Here is a 21436-nt window from a genome sequence, read left to right on the forward strand (position 1 = left end):
GAGTTTTTTTAAAATTAATCTTATCAAAATTTTAACTTTAATTGATATTTAAAATAAAATTAAATAAATAGGACATTGTTCTTATAAAAAAACAACAACTCCATTATTAATACATAGTTAATATATCAAATAATAATCTTAATTTTGTTATGACAATCATTTTTTCTATGACAGCCTCTTTTGTCTACTAAGATTTACCTCTTATAGGGAGGTAGCTATTATTCACCTATAACATCACGTTGTTTTGGAGAGATGATTGTTATAAACTTACAATAATATTTATATTGTGAATTTTCAATAAAATAAAGAAAGTGAGAATTTTGTTCAAAAATAAAAAAATAGGAATCAAATCAACAAAATTAAACATGCATTTTTGTTTTATGCATATTTTATTTTACATTCTTTCACATGATTGATTATGAAGTTTATAAATCTAAAAATCTCTATTAAACGGAATGAGTTATCAAATTTAATTAATTTATCGTGAGTTATTAGATTCAAGTAATCAATTTATATGTTTATGATATTCCAAATTCATAGTAAAATATTTAATTAAGGTACTTTATAGTTTGTTTGAACTAATATATTTAATTTCACTCATTAAATATTATTTTTATTTAATAAAATGTGATTAATAGATTTTCATGTGAAATTTAAACATTTTATTAAAATAATATTTTAAGTAAAATAATTTTATTTAAAAATTATAATTACTAATCTTGTCTATAAGAAATAGTTAAAATGTTATAATTTTTGACAATATGCTATTATAAAAAAATTAATTTAATAAAAATATATTTCATAAATATGATTGTTATTGCTATAAATAAAAAATATTATAGAAGGTTAAAATAAAACATAAAAAAGTCGATTTTACTAAAATTTTATAGTGACATACTATTACAGTGAGTAGTGTTACGAAATGACTAATCGTAATTTGTATATGATATATAAATGTTCAATTTTTTCATTGAAAATTGGTTATATAAAAAGAAAGTTGGATTCAGTCAACATGCTTTTTTTTCTGATTATAGATAAATAATTAAATTTCAGCTTTAATCTCTTTATTATATTTAAATTTAATATTTAATATTTAATATTTTATTTTTGTTGAGTAATATTTTGCTTGTGTCTTATTGATATGAGTGTCCAAGTATTTATACATGTTGTTACTAAGACTATTATGGCTCATGATAGGACCTCACTATTTTGTCTTGACTCTGCTGCCTCTAGTACTGACATTCACTACAAACTCCAGGTTTGCTAGGCATGTGTCTACGAAGCACACGGTCCTTTCTGCCATTGAGACTGACGTTCTGGGCAAGCTCCGTACCTATTGAACACGTGTCTGGGTGGTCTGTGGAGCACGTGGCACTTCCTGTGAGTTCCTTGGGTACATGCGAAACGAGATTGCAACCTTCCCTAGGTCCCCTCGAGTTGGGTCTATAATCTTATTTTGCAAGCTGGTTCTGTGAGTTGTACCTATGATCCTGTCCTATAAGCTCACACAAGGTTCCTGTGAGCTGGGTTTGTAGCCTTGCCTTGCGATCTGGTTCGCCTTATTGTCCTCTCGTGGTTGGGTCACGGGTCGAAGGTTCAGATCTTTTCTAGGATTCGAATATCAGGTTATTGATATATAATAAGATTCTAATATAATTTGGTTTTTGTATTTTTATAATATAATTAATTAGTTCAAATAGTTAATATATTAACTTTTCAATCAAAATTTTACATGGTTATTTATAATATGGAAACAAATTTTAAATTAAAAAAAGTAGAGGGACTAAATTCTTAAAATAAAAGTAGAGGACTGGATTCCAAATGTATGAATTGTATAGATATATAGAGTTATGGTTGTTTGAATTAGACTGGATCGGGAATTGACTGAGTATTAGTTCGAAGAGAGACATTAGACCGATTGACCCACGAACTAGTATAAATCAACTGAACCATTTTTTATTTTATTATTATAAATTTTTAATAATTTATTTAATCAAAACCATTGCAACCAATGGCCATACTAGTACAATCACTAGTTTTTTATCTCGTGCGTTGCACATGTTAATTACGTATATTAATTAAAATTTATCATTTTGTAATTTTTTATAATAAAGGTTGAAATAAATATTAGTTCTAAAAATTAAAATTATTATTTTTAAAAATTAATTAAATTATAAAACTACTTAAATTTAGTACAAAAGATAATTATTTTTATAATGCTTAGCAAACTGGGTAATTTAATAAAATTAAAATAAATATTTTATTTTATTGATGATTAGCTATGAAGATGTTCATTATTGTAAAAACTTTAAATATTTTCTCAACCATGCTTTATAAAAATTTTTAGATTTTGTAGTATTTTCACCCATTCGTTTTTCCTTATCAAATTATCTTTAATAATATCACTGAAATCAAATAGATAAGATTGTAAATCAAATTTAAAAATAATTATTTTATTTACCTCATATTACATTTTAGTCATTTATATTTAAAATGTTACGTTTTACTCATTTACGTTATCGTTTTGTCACGAAGTGATCACTTAACCGTTAAATTCTGTTACCTCTCTAACGGCACTCCTATGTGGCAGTCAAAATAAGTTTTGAATGTCAATTTAGATATCCAGTTGCTAGGATGAAGATAAGTTTTTAGTTAAATAAATTTAATTTGAACTGCCACGTAGAACATCCAAGTTAGCATTTAAAACCCATTTGGACTACTACGTAGAACCGCCGTTAGAGTGGTAACAGAGCTTAACGGTAGAGTGAGCACTTCGTAACAAAACGATAACGTAAGTGACCAAAACGTAACTTTTCAAACATAAGTGACTAAAATGTAATCTGAGGTAAACACAAATGACTATTTTTATAGTTTACCTAAGAAAATATAATAGAATTAAAAAGAAAAACTGACATCACAATCGAAGATTCAACCATTGAATCAAGTTTTGAATGAATTAGTGAATTTCAACCTAAACAAGTATTCCAAAACTTAAAAAGGGTTCATATATGCTGCCTTACTTTTTATATGATGGCCTCAGGTTTTGGTTATGTTGGGTTTTGTATTTCTTCTACTACCTCAAAAGAAAGCTGCCCAGCCCATGGCGTTTCTTCTCCATCTAATGTATTTATAGCCGTTTTCCCGCCATCGCATATCCTCTACCTTTTCTGTCTCCGCAGTCATTATTGAGAGAGAGCCATGAATTCCTGTAATGAAGAGGAGGTGCCTATACGACTGCATTCGGCGGTGGAATATCTGCTACATTCCCACTCTGATCAGCTCCGCTCTATCATTCTCTCCCCTGACCCTAAACTTCACTATCCTCTTTTCGTCGAGTACTTTCTCTCTCCCTTTGTTTATCTCGTTTTCCCCCTAAGCTTTTAGGTGTCTTTTCTTTTTCTCTCATTTTCATCCTCTCTTTATTTCGCTTTTTCCTGTATAGTTATGCCGAGCTGATGGATGCTGATCCTCCTCTAGCCCGCCTCGTCTTCGCCAACCCGACTGACTATTTGAGATTCTTTGACCAAGCCGCCATTTTGGCTCATGTAATCTCATCTAACTCAAACATATATCCCAAAGTATTACTTTTTATGCTCCTTAGTTGATAGCTTTCCTGAATTAAGGACGAAAATAGATATGGGTTTTTGTTAATTCACATGATTGCCCATTTTAGCCTTCCTATATTCATTAAGTTCAAGTGGGTATGAAATGTGAGTCAACTTATGTAGTCTTTGGACCATGAACTGGAAAATATCTAGATATAAGGATTTTGATGTTGTTATGGTCAAATATTCTATCTTTTTGGATTTTTATTCGCATCAGTAGTGCAGCTATAATCCATGGATGCCTTTGATGTGATTATGTGCAGAAAAGAGTACTGAAAGACATGGTATCGCATGAGAAGGGAGTTGAAAAGAAATTCATTCATGTTCGTTTCAATGTCTGTGGTTCTCCTCTTGAATTTCCTGGTTGGTTTCTACTCGTGTTCTCGGCTCCTATATGCACATATATACATATTTGTTTTATTAATATATTGACGGAATGGAACAGAGACTTTTCCGACTATTGGGCGTGTGAGGGTGAAACATCGGGGAATTCTTCTTACTCTCAAAGGGACTGTAATTCGATCTGGAGCGGTGAAGATGTATGAGGGGCAGAGGACATATCAGTGCAAGAAATGCAAGCACATGTAATTGCTGTTTCTAGTTCATACTCTATATACATTTATTTACTCTAGAGTATACTTGTAATGTGAAAATTTTGGCTCTCTTGTCTTTCCTTGTGGCCTACATTGCCTGGTGCAGATTATAGAATGATAGTTAGAAATACTATTGGCCGCCCAATGATTTTCCAAGGCATAAGCTGACTGTTGAAAATGTTTGCAGGTTTCCACTTTATCCTGAACTTGAAACAAGAAACTCAATAACACTTCCGTCAATCTGCCCCTCTCAGGTTTATTATTATGCCTTAAACTTCCTTTAACTTGTGCTGCATGGGTTTTATTCATTTTGTTCTTTTTTTAGCTTAAAATGTAGTTTTGAAAGTATTTTGCCTTCTATATATGTTGATGTGATTGTACTTCAGATTTTGGTAACAGATTACTTGTTTATAACAGAGGTCCAATCCTTGCGAAGGCACTAAATTCCTCTGTATAGAAAATACCACAGTCTGTCATGATTACCAGGAAATAAAACTTCAAGAAAGCACACAGGTTTTGGGTGTTGGTGTAATCCCCCGTTTAATTCTAGTCATTCTTCAAGATGATCTTGTTGACATTGTTAAAGCTGGAGGTACCACAGGCAAACCAGGGTTTTCATTTTTCTCGACATTTTTCTGAATATTACCTTTGTTTGATTTTGTCCATGTTGGGAACTTTCTTCTTGTGCTTTGCAATGATGCGTTTTGGAAAAGAAACTAATTATGAGGCTTGCAAGTTAAATCAACCTGCTTAGTTGCTTTGTGCTTTTTATTTTTGTTTCTAGGAAAAAACTTATTTCCACTATATCATCTGTAGATGTAAACGTACCTAAAAATGGTTTCAGAATTCTCAAATCTGTAATGACACAAGTGCTCATATCTTTAGGTTACTGAATTCGGAGATTACCTGCTGTGATAAAAAATGAATTAGACATTAACCTATGCTGACTCTAATGGCTTATGATTGCCCTCTAACAAACTTAGCCTATAGGATTCTGGGAAATTAGGTATCACTCATGAAAAAGTTTTTGAGATATCTGTCAGCTGTTTGTCCCTGCCCCTTCAAGGGTACAACCACCATGTTATATCTTATATTTGCACCTCCTATATCTTGAATATGCCTTACATTTCATGATAGTATCTGGATATAAATGCTGAGCATCTATTTTAGTCTTTTAGATACATGCTGCTTGTTTCTTTAGTTTACTTTACACTTTCATTTGGTTTACTTAACCATCTAATTTCTCAGAGTTATATACTCTTGCTTTTTCAGATGATGTAATCATTACAGGGATCTTGACTGCTAAGTGGTCTCCTGATTTAAAAGATGTACGATGCGATCTTGATCCCATATTAATTGCCAACCATGTGAGGTAACAAGAATCACCCTTGATTTTGTCACTTTTCTCTAATGCTGCTCATTGTTAAGATGATCTAAAATTCTTAAGGCTTAAAAAAGGCAAGTCAACTGATTGTTCTCTAAGTCTCAATCCTTCCTATATTATCTGTGAGTAAAATAAAAGATGAAACTATGAAATGTATTTATAACATCAGGGTAAATGTTAACCTGTTACGTATTTCTGACTTTTTCAACCATATTTTATTTGTTTGTAAATCATCATTAATTTGGGTTCATGAGCTCTTCAATAACAGATTTTTGTCCCAAAATTTTTTCCATGTCTCTGCGAACTAATTTCTTATTCTAGTGAATACAATTAGTTATTCTAAATTACTTTTAGCGGAAATTACAATAACTGCATTTGCTTGTTTTGCTCTTAAATTATTTCTCTTATCTTAGGAAAACTAATGAGATGAAATTAGAGATTGATATCCCGGATGATGTTGCTATGAAATTCAAGCAATTCTGGTTAGACTTCAGAGACACCCCATTGAAAGGTAATAGCTGGTCATGCATTTATCCTCTAGAAATTTCACGTGTAGTAATGAAATTTGTCTTTGTGAATATATAGCAGTTCATTACCTTTTTTTTTTCCCTTTATGGGGCATGTTTCAATGTTTTCCTATGATTATACATTTATTTGAAGTGTCTCCCATTGTTTATGACGGATTTTTATAATTTTTGCTGCATAATTAAAAGTAGCTTAATGTCAACCCAGGAAGAAATACTATTCTACAAGGAATTTGCCCACAAGTTTTTGGACTCTTCACTGTGAAACTTGCAGGTATTCTCTCACCCCATATGTTCTCTTGGAACAGATTCATGCAAGTGTAGGCATATATGGAAGTTTTGTTGACAAACACTCTGAAGTTTTTTTTTGTTTGGCCATAACACACTGAAGTTTTACTTGATCTCAGTTGCTCTCACACTGATTGGAGGTGTTCAACATGTTGATGCTTCTGGGACAAAGATTCGAGGAGAGTCTCACTTGCTTCTGGTTGGTGACCCAGGTAAAGTTATAGGGTTCTTTCTTGAATATTCAAAACTTTTAATTGATCTACAATTTTATGCTTGAATTTGTAACTTCTTTCTTTTAGCATATTCCTTGAAAGCAATTGAACAAGGTCTTTTCTTGTGATTATGAAAAATATAGTTCATCCACATCATGTGTTATAAAATGCATGTAGGGACTGAATCATGCCTGTAAGTGTGCACAAATTCTCTATGATTTACAAAGATATAGAATGTACATGAAATCTATGAATTGTTAGAATACTAGAATCAATGTCATGGAAAAAGTACAAGAAAAGTTTTTACAGGTACTGGAAAGTCTCAGTTCTTGAAATTTGCTGCTAAATTAAGCAACCGATCTGTCATTACTACTGGCCTGGGAAGCACTAGTGCTGGACTGACTGTTACTGCAGTTAAGGATGGTGGTAATTTCATCTCACCTTTATTGGAATTTTAGATTTCTTTTTAGACAGTCATTAATATAATAAATAATATAGTCCATGTGATTCTGTCATTTAATTAATTTTGTGAACTTGAAGAAAATAATAATGAATTGGATTCCACAACTGCTGAAGTATATTGCGTACTAGCTCAGGATGATATTTCTAGAGTAGAGAGCATGAAAACTGGCAAAGGTTCGGCCATGGATACAGTACTTTTCCCTTTGATTGTTCAAGTAATTCAAGAGAATAAAATTAAGATAAATACATGGTTTAGATTTTCATAAGTAGAAAACAGCAACTTTGACCGTAAGGTTTAGAAAATAAAATTAAGGTAAATACATGGTTTAGATATTTAGAGTGATGAACTTGCCACAAGTCACCTAAAGGTTGTGTGAAAAGTTCCACAACTTGATTAGATGATTATTGGTCGTTCTTGGGTTAATTCAATTAATTCTTAAGGTTGATATGGGCATGAAATGCAGATGGAATAGAGTGCAAACATTGTTGCACCTAAGCTAACTGAAACAATTTCTAGAATTCACAAACTCACTTTGTTCTTTTGAAAGGGTTCTATGTGTTGTCTAATTGTGGTGGTCGTTTAATTGAAAGCTTTGCATGGTAGAGCTGGTATTGCCATAGGATTGTCTTTTTCTGTTTATTGAAAGACAAGGACTTGACACTGATGGATTTTGCTTGTCTTTTGAAAAATTTATAGAAGTTTCTAGTTAGAGGGCTAATCATATCTATATATTACTAGGGGAGTGGATGCTAGAAGCCGGGGCCCTTGTTTTAGCTGATGGAGGCCTTTGTTGCATTGATGAATTTGATAGGTATTACCTCTGAAACATCACCATGACTTTTTTTTCCTTAGGAATTTGATCAAGAATTAATCACTATTTGAAACCCTACTTGTCCATAGAAAGTTGGGGTTCCTAAGAACTTTCTTTTGAAATGAAGTAGTGTTTGATAAAAGAAAAGGCTTGAAGCCTTGAAATTTAGATTTGAGATGGTTGTAAGAACAAGCATGATCCTTGTGAGTAGTCAAATGCAAGAGACCATTGGCAGGCCAGAGATTAAGTTTTGTTTTTTTTCCTTTCTCGAAATGTTTATCCACGTGGTTGGATCATGGATGGCCCATTCCTGCTATCCTTTGGGTGGGGTTCCTAAGAACTTTACTAGGACATTATTATAGATTCTTAGGGTTGATTTTAGGGTTTTAATTTATTTTTATTTTTGTTTCTTTCTTTAGACTATATAGACTTGTATATAAACAAACTAACTCAAGAGATGAAATACAAGGAAATTTCTCTCCGTTTTGTTCTCGTATGTTTTCTTTTTCCCGATTTCGATAAACATGATAACATGGCATTAGAGCCTCTTGGCTTGATTTAGTGGGTTTGTGTTTGTTGTTTTTGAATGCGAACCATTAGGGTATTTTTTGGGTGAGTTTTTCTAAGTACTCGTTTGGGTACACCATTGGCATAAGGAGGTGCGCCACTAGATCTACGACCGAATTGCAGTTTTTGGCATCCAACAAGGTTGCGCGTGAGCGTCACGTGCCTCTAGAGTGTTAAGATTCTTCTTTCACGCGTCAATGTGTGGGGGCACGTGCAGTGGTGTTTGATCATCGTCTTTTGACTTCGACGTCAACTTAGGGTTCGGACCAAAGCCTAGTGGTTAGGTTATTGGTCGGAGGTGGTTCGAGGGTGTTTTGGATTTCTTGTCATTGTTTTGGTATTGTTCACAGGGTACTGTTCAAAACTGTTTGGGTATATTGTTTGGGTATTGTTCATGGGTACTATTTGGGTGATATTCACAAGTATTGTTTTTGGGCTATTTGTAGTCTTTTTTTTTGCGGGTTTCACTATCTTTTGTCATAACTTCTTTGCTTCATTTGCGGATTTAGGTAAATTTAATGCATATTTTATTTTCTCTTTATCTAAAGGGGTCATCGATTTAGGGGTTACAGATCATATGAAAGCTAATCCCATCCTTTTTTTCTATCTTTCCGTCACAAAATTCACCTCCTGTTACTATTGGTGATGGATCCATCTATAACGTTGGTTCTGGAAGTATTAACCTAATTTCGTCTATCACTTTATCATCAATATTAAATTTATCTAACTTCGCCTTTAATTTAATATCTGTCAATAAACTTATTTGTGACCTAAATTGCACTATCTTGTTTTTTCCCGATCATTGTGTTTTATAGGATCTTGTGAGGAAGTGCACTATTGGTAAAATAATGTATCTGATGGTCTTTATATTTTCAACTCATGGGTTCCTTGATTCATGGCTTGTCCTATTGTTCTTTCTTCGATTGAAGCACATTGTCGATTGGGACATCCTTCTCTTTCTTTGTTGAAAAAGTTATGTCCACAATTTCAAGACCTACCTTCGTTGGAATTTGAAACATGTCACTTTGCGAAGCATTGACAGAGCCCTTTGAGATCGAGATCTAACAAACGAGTTAGTTTCGCTTCTAAGTTAGTACACTTGGATGTTTGGGGACCTAGTTCGATAGTATCCAAACTTGAATTTCAATATATTGTTATGTTTGTGGATAATTATGCTCGAATGACATGGATATATTTTTTGAAAAATCGGTCAAAGGTGTTTTTTCATTTTCATGCTTTGTGTTAAGAACTTAGTTTGGGGTGCCTGTTCAGATTCTGTGCAATGATAATGCTAAAGAATATTTTTTCGACTTTTGTGAGGGTTTCATGACCCAAAATGGGATTCTTCATCAATCCTCTTGTGTTGACATGCCATCTTAGACTGGGGTTGCTAAATGAAAGAACATACATCTCTTTGAGACAGTTAGCTCTTTTATTTTAAATGAAAGTTCTTAAAGAATTTTGGGTTGATGTTGTTTCGACAGCTTACTTTTTGATCAATTGCATGCCTTTTTCCGTACTTGATGGTGATAACCCATACAATGTTTTATTTCTATTTAAACCATTATTTCTAGTGGAACCAAGAATTTTTGAGAGTACCTGTTTTTTTTTGAGATGTTTAGCCTTATGTCACTAATTTGGATCCAAAATCCTCAAAATGTGTTTTTGGGGTACTCATGCCTTTAAAAAAAGGTACAATTGTTATAGTCCAGATCTCAACAGATATTTGGTGTCCATCGATGTTGCATTCTCAGAACAAGTGTCATTCTTTTCAAAATAAATGCCTTCGAATCTTTCGAAATAAGGGGAGGAAGATGATTGGTTAATTTGCATTGTCCTTAGTCAACCAAAGGATTCTGATTCTTTGACAATTGCTCCAACAGAGCCACCAATTACTCAAGTTTATTCTAGACATAAAGAGACTCATGATACATGTTCTATACTTGTATCTTCGTCATTAGATCTAATCCTTTTATCAATGCTTTTGTCTTTTGATTCAAGTGACCTTGATCTTTCCATTGCTTTATGTAAAAGTAAATGTCATTGTACTTATCTTGTTTCTAATTTTGTTTCATATAACAATTTGTCTCCTTCCTCTTGTTCTTTCATTGCGTCCCTAGATATCATTTTCATTCCTAAGTTCAGGAAACTTTGAGTCATCCTGGTTGGCGTGATGCGATGTTAGAGGAAATACATGCATTAAACGAGAATGGTACTTGGAACTTAGTGGATTTACTTGATGGAAAAAGGGTTGTTGGTTGCAAATGGGTGTTCATTGTCAAGGTTAATCCAAATGGTTTAGTGGCTAAACTTAAAGCGAGATTAGTTGCAAAAGGCTGTGCTCAGACTTATGAGGTGGATAATTCAGAAACTTTCTCCCATGGTCAATTTCATCTCTATTCGTCTATTCATTTCGCTAGTTTCATTTTATAATTGGTCTTTACACCAATTAAATATTAAGAACGCCTTTCTTCATGGTGATTTCCAAGAAGTTTACATGGAGCAACCACTTGGGTTTGTTGCTCAAGAAGTTTACAAAGGTAGATCATTTGAAGAAATCCCTTTATGGATTGAAGCAAAGCCCTCATGCTTAGTTCAGAAAGTTTAGTGAGACGGTTTAACAATTTGAACTATAGAAAAGCAGTTGTTATCATTTGATGCTTTACAAATGATTTGAGGTTGGTGTTATTCTTCTCGTAATATACGTTGATGATATCGTTATTACAGGAAATGATCATGTAGGTATTTCTTATCTTAAGTCTTTCTTGCATACCATATTTCATATAAAAGACTTGGGTCAATTGAAGTACTTGTTGGGGTAGAAGTAATAGGTAAAAAGAGAAATTTTCTGTCTCAAAGAAAGTATGTTCTTGATCTACTTGCAGAAATTGGAAATTGGTAGCTAAACCTTGTAGTGCTCTAATGGTTCCTAATGTGCATCTTGTAAAAGAAGACAATGATTGTAACACCCTGATATCTGACTCGATCATTGGGTCCGAGTTGCAGGGTGTCACATTCATTGTCGAAACAACTACAATTAATAATATATAATCCAATGTCATTATATATTTAAATGTAAGTAAATCATGCGTATTAATCAATACATAATCATTTTTGGGTCTTGCACGAGCTTAATAAAGCTTTTCTGCTAACTCGGGGTTGATATGGATCAAATTGTAAAGATTACAAAATTTTGAGTTGACGTTATGATTTCGGGGATTCCCTCGCTGCGACGTGACCCTTTGACTAGGGTTCATCGTGACCTTGAGACTTCATTGCAACGTGAACCCTAAGTTGTTTCTTGTCCCGACATCAGGGGTTTGTTGTCATGACATGACAATCTGTAACTTTCAAAATCAACTTTTTTCAAGTTTAAATAACTTAAAATCACATGTACCTATTCCCATACAACCAAAACATCAGCTTACTAAATGATATCAAGTCAAAATATACCAAAATGGTAGTCTCCAAAAACATTCACTACCAATTCTAACTTCAATCATTTATACTCCAAAAACCAACAAAAAATTCTAACAAATGCATAACCATTAACCTTAAGACTCCAAATCAACCATATGAACATGTTCAATCATAATTTCTAAACATTTGCATAAGATCATAACATGTACAATTTAACCATCTGAAACATTTAGCAAAGTGTCTTTAGGTACACGCCACAAGACAAAAATAAACTGAACAATGCAAACTTTGTTTAGTCGAAAACAGCGGGTTTGGATGCCCCTATATTGATGTTCCATATCAAATTCAATTGAAACATTTCATATTATCACAATACTCACCTCAATGACTCATCAATCAATAAGTATGCATATATAATTAAATATTTCTATTCGAATTATAAAAGTACAAATCGAGATTTCGTGCACCATTTGTTGATGACTTTTGCTTTTCTTTTCCCTCTCGACAGTTTGGTATTGTCGTTAGTTGCAAATAATCACAAAATATATCATACAATCAATTCCCAGCCAATTCAAAATCAAATACCAAATTACACAGATTCTGCAATTTATTTAATTTAGTCCTTAAAACCAAGATAAGCATAACTTTCAATTTAGGGTTTCGGATTAAAATTTGATTTCACCATGGCTCATTAGAGACATTCTATTTTCTATCCCTACTAACATTTTATAATAGTTTTGCGTTTTATTCAATTTGCTCCTTAATGTACGAAATTAACAATTAAACTTTATAATTTATTCTTTTTTCATATACTAAGTTTAATTTTTAACAATTTTACGTCAATTTAATTCAATTCTCAACAATGACAATTTTTTAAAACTTTAACAGTTTCACAAATTGGTTCATGGGCTAATTAAATCAAGCTCTCATAATTCAATTTTCATAAAAAAAAGGTTAGGGACTTACTTGAAATCGGGTCAAATGCTTCAAGCTTTAAAAATGGTGTTTCCTTATTTTTTCTCTTTTGGACGGGTGGAGAAGATGATAATTTCATCTTTCTTTTCACCCAAATACTATTTATACTTAGTTTATTATTTAATTAATCATGTTTTAATCTAATTAACCTTTAATTTCTTAAGTTAATTAACAATCATCAATATCATCCACCAACATGTGTTTGATAATGGTTTATTAACCATTTTGACACTTTGGATAATTGAAATTTAAGTCCCAAAGTCATTTCCTAATTAAAAATATATGGCGATTGAACTTTACAATTTAGTCCCTGTCCTTAATTAATCATAATTTCAACTAAATTATTTATTCAAATTTCAATTCATCTATACATTAACTTCGTAAATATTCCTATTTAATATTTGCGAACTCGACTTACAAAAACGAGATCCCAAAACTACATTTTTTGATACCACTGAAAATCGGGTCATTACAATGATCCTTTTGATGATCCTGAGAGATACAAGAGGGTAGTTGGGAAATGATATTACCTTATTGTAACTCGTCCAGCTATTGCGTTCTCTATGAATATTGTTAGTCAATTTATGTCTGCACCCATAGTCAAACATTGGACAGTATTAGAGCAAATCTTATGTTACTTGAAAGGAGTTCTTGGGTGTGGCATACTATAAAATAATCATGGGCATACTCGTATTGAGTGTTTTGTGGAAGTTGACTGGGCTGAATCTAAGATAGATAAAAGATCTACTACTGGGTGCTGTTTTTTTGTTGGTGAAAACTTACTATCATGGAGTAAGAACTAGAAAGTTGTATCTCGATCTAGTGTAGAGTTAGAATATAGAGCTATGACACAACCCATGTATGAAATCATGTGGATACAACATCTATTAACTAAAATTGGGTTGGAGCATTTGTCACCAGCAAAGCTCTTCTACGATAATCAAGTAGCTCTTCATATCACTTCAAATCCAGTTTACCATGGAAGAACCAAACACATTGAGGTTGATTTTCACTTTATTTGAAAGAAAATTTTGGACAAGTCAATTTCCATGGATTATGTGAAGACAAGAAAACAACTTACTAATCTGTTCACTAAGGCATTAATGGGAATCGAGTTGACTATCTATGTAACAAGCTGGGCGTGATCAATATCTATGCTCCAGCTTGAGGGGGAGTGTTACAGATTCGTAGGGTTGAATTTAGGGTTTTAATTTATTTTTATTGTTCTTTTCTTATTTGGACTCTATAGACCTGTATATAAACTCATTAACTCAAGAGATAAAATAATTTTCTCTCCATTCTATTCTCGTATATTTTCTTTTCTCAATTTTCGATAACCACGATAATAGACACAAAACAGTTTTTTTTCATCTTGTACATTTCACAAGCCATCACAACTGTATTATTATCGACATATGGTGGCAACAAATATTTATAAGATCTAATGCTGCCTTTGAAGTTTCAGTCTTTTGTGCTTCGAGAACCTGCACTTTCAGGAGGCAACTATTTTCTTTTAGAGGCAAAATAGCTTAATAATTAATATTAAAAGAAGATAATACTATAACCTAATAATTGTTGAAGACTAAGATATACAAGGAACCAAAGGTCAAGAAGGATTGTTAATCATGCAACCAAAAACCAATTGGCAGTAGGTGGAGGGATTCAACTTTAAAATACAGCCACACGAAACCCAATACTTAAAAAGATGTGGGATAATGCCTTCACGTGTAGCTCACGGAGCCTAAATATGGACAACCTCGCATAGGTTGAGCTAGAAGAACAACATAACAAACCTTGAACTCTGACATCATGTTAAGCATCCTTCCTAAAACTATCTGGTAATAGTTTAGGGGCCTAACTTTAATATAAGACCACAGGAAACACAATACTTGAAGTTACTTAACGGATGTGAGATGCCACCACTTAACAAGGATCAAAAGAAAGATTCAAACTTAAGCAACATGCCTAGATTTTCAAGTCCCAGAGGATAACATAAGTATAAAAGCAGCACAGAAGAAACTTACACAGGCATATGAACCTTTTGACAGCATTTCTATGATGCATATTAACCTTTTTTCAGCGATTATGATACATAAACATTTTATTGCCATAGAAACAAACTAAAATTTTAAGTGATCTATATGTATAGCTTCTTGTTTTTATTTATTTTTTGTTTGATTGTATTTCTTCCTGTTTTGGGGGTGGGGCTGTGGGATATTTAGTATGAGAGAACATGACAGGGCAACCATTCATGAAGCAATGGAGCAGCAGACTATAAGTGTTGCAAAGGTAGAGTATTTTGCCACATGACTATAACTTTTGTTTGAATCCATGCAAATCGTTGTTTTGATTAACATGTTTTTTCTAGACACCTTTACTCTCTGTAATAATCAATCCTAGAGTTGTTGGATTCCTTATTTATTTTAGGTAGGAAAGGCTAGAGGATATTCTACTGCGGGGAAGGATCTTCTCTTCTACTTAAAAAGTAGTGAAGATGTTTATCACTTTGTCCTAGGATGATGTATGTACTTCCAAATAAATCTATGGTCAACATTTTTCCAAATTATTTTCTGTTTAAATTAATTTTTAATTTTTCTTCTTACAAATTTAAGGCCATCAAATTTCAACCATAGATTAATTTTAATATTCATTTTAAACTTTAAAACAAAGTGCTGGAGAAGATTCTTACCCTCTACGTTACTATGTTGATATCCAGCTTGATGTGCCTACACTGTCCCGGCAAATTCACTCAAATCTTGGCATGTTTTATTTTCTTTTACCCCTTACACATCTAGGATAGCCTATTTTGTTGCATTATATTGTATATTTCCATGTAAGACAAGTTTAGTTTGGAGGCTATCAGAAGAGATTAATAAGTTTATTCAGCTTGTGCAATATTCATCCTTGCCTAAATCTTGTGTCCCACATTATTGGGGTTTCATTTAGAGTACTTTGAGAAAGTTGGGAGTTGCATTTTGTGAAGTTCATGGTGGAGATCACTCCCTCCTTAATGTTACCATATGTTGTTGATTTCCATGATTGTTTAAATATAGTTGTCTGGCATCCATCTTTAGTTCTTTATTTATTTTTAATTTATTTATATGATGCTCCACTTGCTTGTTGGTGTAAGCACGACTATTACACTTGTTTTGGCATCTTTCTTATTTTTCAGGCTGGCCTTGTTACTACTCTTAGTACCAGGACAATTGTCTTCGGTGCAACAAATCCCAAAGGACACTATGATCCTGATCAACGTATCTTTTCAATTAAGGGAACTTCTATGGATTGAACTTTGAAAATTAAGTTGCCTAATTGTGCTAGTTATTGTTTCCAATAAATATAAATTACAAGTAGTTTTCCACCTTACTTTCCGTGGCATTGTAGGTAAATGCAGAATATAATTGCACTTGCTGTTTTTGACTTTGCTTTCTCAACAATTGTTTGTCCCAAGCCTCTTTTCCTTTGGTTTTGCTCCATCTACCCTGAATATTACTTGTATTTATGTTTGTCCTGTATTGTTCTTAACCAAATCAAGCTCTCTCTGTCAATACGGCACTCTCTGGTCCCTTACTAAGTAGATTTGATATTGTCCTTGTGCTCTTGGATACAAAGAACCCTGAATGGGATGCAGTTGTATCATCACACATTCTGGGTGAGGTAATTTTTTCTTAAAGTTGTAAATCTTATAGGAGCATTTGAATAAATCTCTGATTGTAAAAAATAATTAGGGATTCAAATATTGATGTCCCTATTTTATTTTAATTTCAGGGAGAATATGGAAATGGCAAGCAGGATGAAGATCTAGCAAATATCTGGTCACTTTCTATCCTCCGGAGGTAAACCTTTCCTCGTTACATGGAACTATTGGGTCACTCTGTAGAACTTATGTGCAACATCTTCTATTAGCAACCCTCTTATGCTCGACCCCAAGTACTCAACAATCTTATGTATCACCTTGGATCATTTCAGTTTGTAGCTTATTTAGATGTCTTGCAGGTATATTGGCTATGTAAAAAATCACTTTAAACCAGTGCTTACAAAAGAGGCTGAAAAGGTTATCTCAAGCTATTATCAACTCCAAAGGAGATCGGCCACACATAATGCAGGTTCGTCCTTTAAAAAATCCTTTCTACTAGATCAAAATTGCCATTGATGCTATTCACCTTCATCGTGCCATAATGGGCAATGCAGCAAGAACAACGGTGCGCATGCTTGAAAGCTTGATACGCCTGGCTCAAGGTATGTTGGAGAATGTGTTGATTAAACATCCTTACCTGCCGATGCTCTCTCAATTGGAGTTTGTTGTTCACAACGTTGCAGATCTATCTAACTGTCAATAATGGTTTTGATGCTCTCAATGTTGCAGGTCACGCAAGGCTTATGTTCAGAAATGAGGTCACTAGATTAGATGCCATTGCAGCCATTTTATGCATTGAGTCATCCATGACTATCTCCGCAATTATAGACAGCATAGGGAATGCCCTGCACTCCAATTTCACCGAGAACCCAGACGAGGAATGTATCCTTACCGGCACTACGCTTACCTTTTAAATCATTCATGATGAATATATGACGTGCATCCATATTTCCCAAAGTTCAGCTACTTAACTATGCATTTATCACCGATACTCTAAAATTGAAGTGTTAATTGGCACTTGGCAATTTGGAATTCTAACCAAAGTCATCATTTTTTTATTTCAATGTTTCATTCATTTGCTAGGGAGAATTTTTGAATTCTTAACTTCAATGCAATAGATGCCAAGCAAGAAAAATTAATTCTTGAAAAGTTAAGTTTGATCGATGAGTCCCTGGAATCAAACGGCTTGGAAGGTTTCAACTGATGCAAAATTTGCAAGAACATGGAAGCATCCTGGTTGCTTTTGGGATTGCAGTTGACAACCATAACGTTTTAGAAAATTTACCAATTTGCTTTTTGCTAGGTTATTGAAATGCTAGCCTGAAGTAGATGCTATGAAAGTTCGGGACAGAACTTTTGGACCAAAGACTTCTTTCAAAGCCCTAGTTCCAGTTGATGATATGATGGTATACAAGGATTATATGGCTTTAAATGTGGAAGAAGTTTGTTTGTATTTATAGGACACTGCTGGCGTCTTTTGGACAAAGACTTCTTTCAAAACCCTAGTACCAGATGATACGATGGTATACAAGGTTCAAGTGATGCATCCATTGGTTAAAAAACTCTGTTTACTGTTTATTTTCATACAGGATTATGGCCTATGGCATCCTTTAGACTTCTTTTCCTATATATTTTTTTCTGCTGGTCAACTAGGGCTTTCTTCCTTTACTAGTTTCTGAGTACCTTGCACATGATTTCACTTGTTTAATTTTTAAATAATATATTTTAATTATTATAAATACTGTATAGTAATATTCATTAAAATATATTTAACTGATTTAATATTTCAAATATTACTATAAAAAATTCAAATCATAGTTAAAATATTTTTATTTGTTTAATGTACAATATTGTTTTATTTCATGAAATTAAACAAAGCAACATTACTCAAAAATATAATTAATAAATATAAATAGCATATAACTATTATTTTAATAACTAAAAATATAGTGCTAATTAAAAATTCTAATAAAATTAATATATTGTAAATTAAACGATTCACTATTCACTATTCACTTTCTATTTTTTATTTTTAATAATTAATAAATTGATTGTAATACTTCATAGATATTATATAATTTATAAATCATATATATGAAATATAAAGTTAGTTATATAAATAATTAAAATTTGCGATTTTAAATTAAATTAATATTTTTTTCCTTTTTACTTGTTTTGGTTAATGAAAATATAACAATTTACATATAAAATAATTCAATATAAAATTTAATTTTTATTTGTTATTATATAAATTCATTTATTAGAAGCATTTGATAGAATAAAATCCTTATTTATAATTATGATGAATATTTCTTATCAAGTAAAATATTTTAGTTCAATTATTATTTTTACAATTGTGATAAATCTTATAAAAATAAAATAAAAATTCAGTAATATAATAAACAAAAAAACTATGTTAATTAGTTAAAATTTTCTTTAAACTCATGCTTATATATAATATATAGGCTATTAGGCAGTAACGTAAATTATTATCTCTCCAATTAATTTTACATCTATTGTAACTTGAAAAGAAGTTGTACACATCGCTTTAACAATTAATTTTGCATTCCCCCACAATCCCATTACGATCACACCATATATCCACATTATCAGCAACAACAATTCCATTAAAGACAAGTATATTGTTTGCCACTCGTAAACCATGCCGATTAAATATCATGTTGACTAAGACACTTTTAAAAAGTGACATGTGGTTTAAAAATTGAGTATAAGAACACTTACATCAGATGAATGGACACCTTAGAACGTATGCATGTTCCCATCTATTAAGGAAAATGTAGACTTCTTCTTAGCTCTTGCCACAATATTTTTATGTGAATTGTTAATACCTTCAACCTTTCTTCATGTATCAATGATTGGTATTATGTGTGTGGATAAATATGTCTCGTCTCATAAAAGATATTCTCGATCATCAAAATCAAAATACAACGATAACTACTATAGCATCCCAAAATTTTCCTGTTTACTATATGGTACTATTGTTGAGATTTTGTAAAGACCATGGCATAAGAATTTTGATCAATTGGAATTAGGTAAGAGTATTGGCACAGTGATGGAGTGCAAGTTAGTATAATAATTATCTTTAAAAGAATTTAGACTTATTCGAATGAGGTCTTGAGGTGAAGGGTAAAATGGTAATTCTATCCTATAAAGGGTATTTTAGATATTTTATCTATGCATATGTTAGAATATTATAATTTATAAGTATGCGTGGTGATGAGATGAGCTTTGAACCATTAAACTTTATATTAAGACCATAAATTAATTTATAACTTTATATTTCTTCCTTGTATGATCGGTCACCACGATTAGCAAGAGAGATAACTCCATTTTTCATTATTTTGCCATATTATTCCATTTCACTCAAATTTTAATCACCTTTCTTTAATTTTCTTGGAACCCACCGTAAAGAACCTTCATGTAAGCTTATTCCACTCATCATCTTCATCACCCATAACCTAGATCTTGTTGATTAGTAAGAGAAATTCATTTTAGAGAGAGGAGTCACAAAGGGTAAAGAAATCCTATATCCATCATCTCATTATTTTTATTTTACACTTTTATTTTCATTTGGTAGTTGAGTCATTAATATGACCATTTATGTTGAGATTTTTTGTGTGTATTTATTGTGTATTTATTGTGTGATCAAGATAAAGAGGTTGAGAAAGGAGCTCCTAGCAAAGGCAAGGAGAAAATTGTGGAATAAAAAATAAATGAGGAGATTTATTCTATTTGGTTGCTGTTGAGGGTAAGTTTTCTTGGAATTTACCTTACTTAGCTTGTTAAGTGGTTGGTTGTTGTATCTAATTATTAATTATGACTATGGTACATGAGAACTATGAAATATGAATTATTTTAATGAAATTAGCAAGTTGGATATATGTATGTATGTATGTATGTAAAGGCTTGATGGTAGAATTCAAATATGTTATGATATGATTCATATTGAGAAAATATGAAAAATGGTCATGGAATTTGCTTATGTATGTACATATGAATCGGAGATTTTGATTATATAAAACTATATTATCTCCTTGGGATGGAATATAAAAAGTTGAATATATGAGAGAATATGCGATTTACCATATGTTCATAACACAATATGAACCTTTAATGAGCATAATATGCCCTTATAAACTTGGTGAGAGGGTTAAGATATGAATGATATGCTGATAAGTTGCGTGATTGAGTACAGGTTTGTACTGGGGACAAAGATATGATACGCTATCCCATGGTTTAGAACTCTTGTGCAGGCCATCGAGAACCCTCTTATGAGGTTTCTTGGTTGTGTTTGGTTGGAATGCACTCATTATGCAATTTACACTTTGTTGTGTTTGGATAGAATTCCCAAGAGTCCAAATCCTATTTTACTAAGGTTACTAAAGGTTAAAGCTTGTAAAAATGTCATGAAATGATTAAACTTGTAAGATAAGAAACTATGGTAGTATGAATATGAGACTTGTGACTTAACTCATTTTCCTATTTATAGAGAAAATCACAAGAGTCTTAGGTTTTTTTTTTGGTTGAACGTAAGCTTAGAATATTAAGCCAACATCAATACTAATGAAAATTATCATCAGTCACCAACGACTATCTAATATCTTCTTCAAGTCAGCATCTCACATATTGTGGAGGATCGTCCAAGATAACCAGCTGCTCAATTACGCCTCCATCTGCCTTAGCTATGCAATTAGCAACTTTATAGGAATTCCACTAAATATATCAAAATTTGACATCCCAATTTTTGGAACACCAATCGTGAATTTGTATGGCTTCAGCAACACTACTTATTGTAGCCAACCCATTATGAATAATTTCAATCAACATTGCGCTGTCACTTTCCAACTCAACACACTTGAATCCTTTAGCCCAAGCCAATTTCAGTCCTTTAAGAATAACTCTGGCTTCAATCTAGAATATACCATTCACACCTAAT

The 21436-nt window shown here is 32.3% G+C and overlaps 1 protein-coding gene across 1 annotated transcript; it reads left to right on the forward strand.

Moving 5' to 3' along the window:
- The first annotated feature begins 3007 nt into the window (after positions 1-3007).
- LOC105762728 (probable DNA helicase MCM9) lies at positions 3008-18128 on the forward strand. The gene is made up of 20 exons (XM_012580590.2): positions 3008-3335; positions 3443-3545; positions 3869-3968; positions 4051-4189; positions 4386-4452; positions 4616-4790; positions 5471-5570; positions 5996-6093; positions 6315-6380; positions 6514-6606; positions 6916-7032; positions 7808-7880; positions 15065-15131; positions 16015-16096; positions 16378-16499; positions 16611-16678; positions 16839-16948; positions 17034-17081; positions 17209-17361; positions 17598-18128. Exons 1-20 carry the CDS (start codon positions 3199-3201, stop codon positions 17681-17683), a joined length of 2004 nt encoding a protein of 667 aa, XP_012436044.1. The 5' UTR covers positions 3008-3198; the 3' UTR covers positions 17684-18128.
- The last annotated feature ends 3308 nt before the right edge of the window (positions 18129-21436 follow it).

The sequence above is a fragment of the Gossypium raimondii genome, chromosome 12, assembly GCF_025698545.1.
Source record: "Gossypium raimondii isolate GPD5lz chromosome 12, ASM2569854v1, whole genome shotgun sequence".
NCBI classification, from domain to species: domain Eukaryota; kingdom Viridiplantae; phylum Streptophyta; class Magnoliopsida; order Malvales; family Malvaceae; genus Gossypium; species Gossypium raimondii.